Source organism: Sinocyclocheilus rhinocerous, unplaced genomic scaffold (genome assembly GCF_001515625.1).
Source record: "Sinocyclocheilus rhinocerous isolate Xijiao unplaced genomic scaffold, SAMN03320098_v1.1 scaffold1152, whole genome shotgun sequence".
Lineage (NCBI taxonomy): Eukaryota > Metazoa > Chordata > Actinopteri > Cypriniformes > Cyprinidae > Sinocyclocheilus > Sinocyclocheilus rhinocerous.
This window is the reverse complement of record NW_015625590.1, coordinates 459,998-466,933: the sequence shown is the minus strand read 5'-3', so window position 1 is coordinate 466,933 and position 6,936 is coordinate 459,998. Positions and strand designations below refer to the sequence as shown.

General features: G+C 35.9%; 1 protein-coding gene and 2 pseudogenes across 1 annotated transcript; all 3 read left to right on the top strand.

Annotated features, from left to right (window-relative positions):
• The first annotated feature begins 432 nt into the window (after positions 1–432).
• Positions 433–1,437, top strand: LOC107757393 (olfactory receptor 10A3-like; annotated as a pseudogene).
• Positions 1,438–2,816: 1,379 nt separating this feature from the next.
• LOC107757158 (olfactory receptor 6N1-like) lies at positions 2,817–3,779 on the top strand. The gene has a single exon (XM_016574574.1). It carries the CDS (start codon positions 2,817–2,819, stop codon positions 3,777–3,779), a length of 963 nt encoding a protein of 320 aa, XP_016430060.1.
• A 1,773-nt stretch (positions 3,780–5,552) lies between these two features.
• Positions 5,553–6,936, top strand: part of LOC107757148 (olfactory receptor 2AT4-like) — a 3,044-nt pseudogene continuing 1,660 nt past the window's right edge.

The following is a 6,936-nucleotide window of genomic DNA, read 5'->3' as shown; positions in this document are numbered from 1 at the left end:
TTGCTCCTCAAAGTCATCATTTTCTGAGAAAAAGAACTAGTTGTTCCTGCTGTCAGTGTCCCTGGAGGAACTGCATCATCTGTGTATCAGGCAATGGTCTTCATAATTTACATTTCAGATATAAACAAACTGAGACCAGCACATCTCAGTGTAAGGAGCAGAATGTACTTTAACAGAAGCCTGTGAAACAAGTGTGGCAGGTTGTTTTTCTTCTTTCTTTATTATTATTCGTTAAATTATCTGGCTATTCTTATATAGTTATAGTGTATTTTATCAGTATTGTAAGTGGGATTATAAAATCAAAATACTGTTTTATGAATTGTGTATTTTTTGCAAAGTTGTAATTATTATACTAATATTAAATACTGATTTTTTTCTCAAACAGAAGATGAAAAGGCACATAAAATATTTTTCTAAGGACTAATATTCATCATGTCAGTGGGAAACATCAGCTTTGTAAAGGATTTTGTGATAGTCGGCTTTCCTGGACTTCAGCCTCATTACTATGGGCTTGTATCAGCCGTTCTGGTTTTTGTTTATGTTTGTACATTGGCTGGAAATGCTGTATTTTTTGTTTTGTTTGTAATGACTAAGAGCCTACAGAAACCTGTTTATTGTTTCATTATAAATCTAGTTGTGTGTGATGTACTATTCAGCACCACAACATTACCAAAGATAATCAGCAGGTACTGGTTCCAAGATGGAACCATTTCATTCATGGGTTGTTTTGTTCAGATGTTCTTTGTGCATTATTTAGGCGGTGTTGGTTCTTATGTTCTGGCTGTAATGGCTATAGATCGCTATGCAGCAATTTGTTACCCCCTTCAATATCATAGTCTCATGACAAACCGAAATGCACTCAATCTGATTCTGGGCTGTTGGATTTTGGGTTTAGTAGGTCCCTTAATGATGGCCATTCGAGCTTATCCTCTCCCTTATTGTGCAGAAAACACCATTATACACTGTTACTGTGATCATGTTTCTATTACAACACTGGCATGCACTGACAGATCACTGTATAGTATTCCAGCACTTATCAATGCTCTTGCAATACTGCTGGGCTCTCTTGCTGTTATCGTTTACTCATATTGCTCCATCTTTGTGGCAGTTATGCGAATTTCAGGCACTCAAGGAAGGATGAAGACTTTTTGTAGTCTTGCAGTCCTCAACTCATCATAATTGCCTGCAATTATGCAGTCCTCAAGTCCTCAACTCATCATAATTGCCCTCTTTTTCCTGCCCAGGTGTTTTATTTATTTGTCCAGCAACATTGGTATAAAGTTCAACACTGATTTGCGATTAGTTATTATTATGATGTATAGCCTATTGCCACCAATGATCAACCCCCTCATTTATTGTTTGAGAACAGATGAGGTAAAAAAGATTTTAAGACAATTTAAAAAGAGGAAAATTGGCATTTCTTTACTTTTGCTCTGATCTGCTATATTTAATAAGTTGCTACAATAATGCAGAAAAAATGGCTTATGCTAAACATAGATAAATACATATAATATTTATACACTGTAAATTAACATTGCAGGGAAAAAAACGGACTTTTCCTGAATACTGATGAAAAATTTCTGAATGCGCACCAGAAAACGAAATATAAATACTTTTTTTGTAGGCATGTGAAAGTCTCAAGGCTTTTTTTTCTCTTTCCAAATCTAACTTTAGGAACTTCTTGTAGGTCTTGCAGAACACGTTTTATTCAGTAATACTTCCAATGTCACTGATAGATAAAGTTGGATTCACTGTGGTTCTCAATGCAACTCTCATGCTTAGGCAGGTAATGACAACATCAACAGCAAAAGCAGGACAGAGAATATTTTCTCCCCCATTGTTATTCAATACATCACACATCTGCTGTCATATGAACATGCACCAGAATCTAGTTATTTCATCAAATTTTATCTGAAATAAAACTAATCTAGCTTTAAATGTTGCTCCTATTAAAAGCATAAAAGATGTGGTCCCATCTCAAAGGTCTTGACCTTCTTGACCTTTTCCACAAATTAAAATAAAGTCATTATTTTGATATAATGTATTGAATTGTATGTATGCTGTTATTTTTGTAGCTGCAGAGCACAAGTTGTATGGCTTTTATGTTTACTTTATGGTGTGGTTCTTTTTTTAGAGCATGACAGCCTATGAACTATTATTATGGGAAAGAGTTGGGTGAACAATATTCAAGATTTTTTTGTGTTCCATGTTACAAATGATATCTTATGGGTTTGGATTGACATGAGGGTGAATAAATAATGTCAGAATTCTAATTTGGGGTGAACTATTTCTTTAAGAGATGTAGCCTGTTTGACGTCCTCATTCACATTAACAGTAACTGCTGGATTTGCTACAGTGATGCTCATCAAAGCCATAACTGTCAGGGTCAGTTGGCAAACCTAAAGCAGGAAAATCAGAACATCAAAACATAATTTTTTAAATGTTTGATGAATTACATTTTAGAGATTAGGAACTTTATGGTAATTTTGTCACTGTCCCTGGAGAAACTGCATCATATGTGTAACAGGCCATAGTATTCATAATTTACATGTCAGATATAAATAAACTGAGACCAGCATATCTCAGTGTAAGAGCAGAATGTACTTTAACAGTAGCCTGTGAAACAAGTGTGGCAGGTTTGCTTCTCTTTATCCTTCATTATAACTGGTTATTGTTATTATTATAGTTAGAGTGTATTCTATGACAAATACATTATAACATTAAGACACTTTTTGTTTGTTTGTTTTTTCAACCTGCAAATTTTTGTACTGCATTTTCTTCGTACAGAAAATGAAAAGACTCGTCTGATATTCATCATGTCAATGGGAAACTTCAGCTCTGTGAAGGATTTTGTGATAGTCGGCTTTCCTGGACTTCAGCCTCATTACTATGGCCTCATATCAGCTGTTCTGTTTCTTGTTTATGTGTTTACATTGGTGGGAAATGCTGTATTTTTTACAGCTTTTGTAACAACTAAGAGCCTTCAGAGGTCTGTATATTATTTCATTATAAATCTAGTTGTGTGTGATGTACTATTCAGCACAGCAACATTACCAAAGATAATCAGCAGGTACTGGTTTCAAGATGGAACCATTTCATTCTTGGGTTGTTTTGTTCAGATGTTCTTTGTGCATTATTTAGGCAGTGTTTGTTCAAATGTTCTGGTAGTAATGGCTATGGATCGCTATGCAGCAATTTGTTATCCACTTCAATATCATAGTCTCATGACAAACCGAAATGTATTCATTTTGATCATTGGCTCTTGGATTTTGAGTTTAGCAGGACCCTTAATGATAGTCATCCGGGCTTACCCTCTACCTTATTGTGCAGAAAACACCATTATACACTGTTACTGTGATCATGGTTCTATTACAACACTGGCATGCACTGACAGATCATTGTATAGTATTCCAGCCCTCATTTATGCCCTTGTAGTACTAGTAGGCTCCTTTGCTGTTATTATATTCTCTTACTGCTCCATCTTTGTGGCAGTTATGCGAATTTCAAGCACTCAAGGAAGGATGAAGACTTTCTCCACCTGCAGTCCTCAACTCATCATGATTGCTCTCTATTTTCTACCCAGGTGTCTTATTTATTTATTTAGCAACATTGGTGTGAAGTACAGTACTGATTTGCGATTACTCATTGTTATGATGTATAACCTGCTACCACCCATGATCAATCCCCTGATTTATTGTTTGAGAACAGAAGAGGTAAAAAAGATTTTAAAAAGACCATTTCAAAAGAAACAAATTGGCATTCCTTTACAGTCGGTCTAACATGCTTAATTTATTGAGTTCGACAAACTGTAGTCAAGCTCTAGATAATATTCCCATATTTATAAACATGAAACAGATTCCAGTAAGTGTTAGAAATGGATTTGACCGTTCTCATCAGTCTGGCTACTCATATCACATTAATTATGTCAACCCAATGATTTACAGACTAAAGATATCAAAGATGTATTGACAGAATCATATAGTGCATGTACATTGTAGTTGCTTTTTTCTATTGCTTCCTACTTTATTCCCCAGTAATTGCTTGTCCTAAATGTTTATTGTGAGATTCTGGATAATATGCAGTACTGCTTGTTCTTATGTTTCAGTCGGTTCTTTTCACAATTTTCCTTCTTTATATTGACTCATATTATTGTTGCAAAATGCTAACATAAGGCCAAACTGTATAATATTCATTATGATTTTATTTTGAGCTATCCCATTTTGGTTAACATACTAAAGCCACACAAATATTGACAAATGAAATCTGATGGTTTATTATTGAGCATGAGCGGTGCAAAAACATGTCTCCACTGCAGGTCTTAATAGTTCTGTTTTGATGAATGGAAGCAAAACCATTTAAATAGGAACATTTTCTCATATTAGAGAAAATATTTGTTGTATTAACAGATATAAAATTTTTACTGTGGAATTACTCTGCTGTCGTAAAGAATTAAGTTCACAAATGGTGAAAGACAATGTAATCACACAGCAGGTTTGAGGAGACTAATGAATGAGTAACAGCTACAAATCATAAGTAACCATTGAAACAAATCAGGACTGAACAGAAATAAGGTAACGGAACTAAACAAGGCAGAAGAACAGGAACCGAGAGAAACACAACCAAAAGTCCATTACTGTGACAGGAAGGTTCTGACCCATAGATAGTTTACACCTCAATGGGAACAAAAGGTAATTTGCATGGAATGACCCTCTACAGTAATCAAAGTATCTTTTAACTCTTAGGATCTGGATAAACTTTTAGTCTACTTTGTAAGATTAAGACCATTGTACCACTCACCCTGACACTATTCAAATGAAACCAAACATGACTGTAAATCTTATTTGCATTCATATAGAACATTCTACTATTGACCATTCTGAGTGAATCCAGTGGAGGGAGCAGATGAAAAGGCACTGATGCATATGTGAGAGAGGCGTTTCCTGCACCACCCCTCTGTGGGGTGTCTTGAAGGTGCCAGTGTATTGTCTGTTTCTCAGGAGATCAAAGTATCTGAGTTTCCTGAGTTTCTTTTATCCTTACAGCCTCATTAGTGACTTTTTCTATGGGTCGTTATACGTTAGTCATCCGCCCTATTGGAATGGTCAAAGCCATTCTGTGAGCACCTGACAGCAAATTGACTGTGCATCTGCAACCATAGTTATTCACGTGTGATCTGCATTAGACTTAAAAAAAGACCATTTTAAAAAGAAACTAACCATTTTCACACACTCAAACAAAAAAAAAAGGTAGACAGCTGTTACTGGGGCAATACCCTAAGGTACAAAAGCTTATTTACCTCTAAATGATACATTTGAATACCTTAAATGTATATATTAGTACTTTAAAAATACATATTAGTACATAAAGTGTACTTATTAGTATTACATCATTTCACTAGATTTGCACTAGATTTACTATATATTCTGTCTTAGAAACTATTTAGAAGGTTTTATTTTTATTACTATTATTATAATCCCAATCAGTTTAACCTGTGGTACTGAAAATGGTATTGAATATTGATATTTTTCGATGTATTATATCAAAGTAACTAACTCATGGCACTGATGGCTCTCGATCGATTCATAGCTATTTGCAATCCTCTCAAATATCATACCTTGAATAAAAATTCGACTATTGCCATTATGTGTGCATGTGTTTGGATAGCAAACATGCTGCAGTTATTTGGAGTCACTCTCTTGGCCCTCAGTGGGATTTCTGTCTGGACCACTATCGTCAAAGATGATTGACTATTAGCATACAGTTTGGATTGGCGGTATGGTTCTGTTCTGGGCAAGAACTCCCTGCGCATCCATGCAGCCTAGCATGGATGAGAGCAGGGAGAGCAGCAATAACCCCCCAGGGTAAACAGAACAGAACCAACATAAATGTATTGCAGATATTGTTAAAGTTCAATAATTTTATGTACACATTTTAGAATTAGTCTGATTCAAAGGAGAATCAGAAGGCTGAATCCCGACTGACAGAGGAGGAGTTGGGGATGGAGGAGGGTAATTAGCTATTGAGCAATGCGAAAACTGCTGATAATACTGAGGGACCTTATATATGAATGCTTTGATAGGTGTCATATTCCCATAGGTAGATGGGGATCTGCTGAAAGTCCCACCAAAACAAAACCCTATGCTGATATCCCCCAACACAAACTGATAGCAAAATCTCAAAGCCTTAAGCAACAAGCATGTTGCCCTTAACCAATGACCAATCAAATATGTTGCCAAAACCCGCATAACCTGTAGCAACAATTCTGTTGCCTTTAACAGATGAACTAATGAATATGTTGCCAATACCTTAAAAAGCTTAAGCAAATTGTTCTCAATAACACCAGATAGACTTAAGAAAAACATGTTCCAATTCGACTACGGCTTTCAGAACAAGCATGTTCCGAATAACGACCGGATTGCTCTGGAACAGCATGTTCCCAACAAAGTGTCAGAATGTACCTTGTTATAAAACATTCGTCACCAAAATGACTGGAACAACAAACACGCTTCAGAAACTCCGTTGCTGCCTGTGGAGCAGATACCTACGAGATCAAAGAAAGATATTGTGTTATTCACACTCACGTGCTGTGTTGCTAATAAACATGATATAATTTCAGTTCTGTTGTTTTTTTGCACACGTCAGCATGACATCAGAGCAAGTCGGAAGTAACTTGGACACTTTTCTAACCGGCATGCATCTCGCGGTGATCACCGGTGATCGGTTCTGCGTAGATTTTGCTCATCTCAAACAAACCTACTGCGAAAGCCTTGTTGACGACACACTTTATTCTCGTTGGTTAGATTCTGTGATGACAAGCACGACGTGTGTTGCATGCTTATTATAACAATTCAATTCCAATGATGCTCACTAATCTGTTTTTAACAGTAAAAGCATTTTTAGTAGTCACACTGTTATACTGAGTCACGTTTAAAAAAA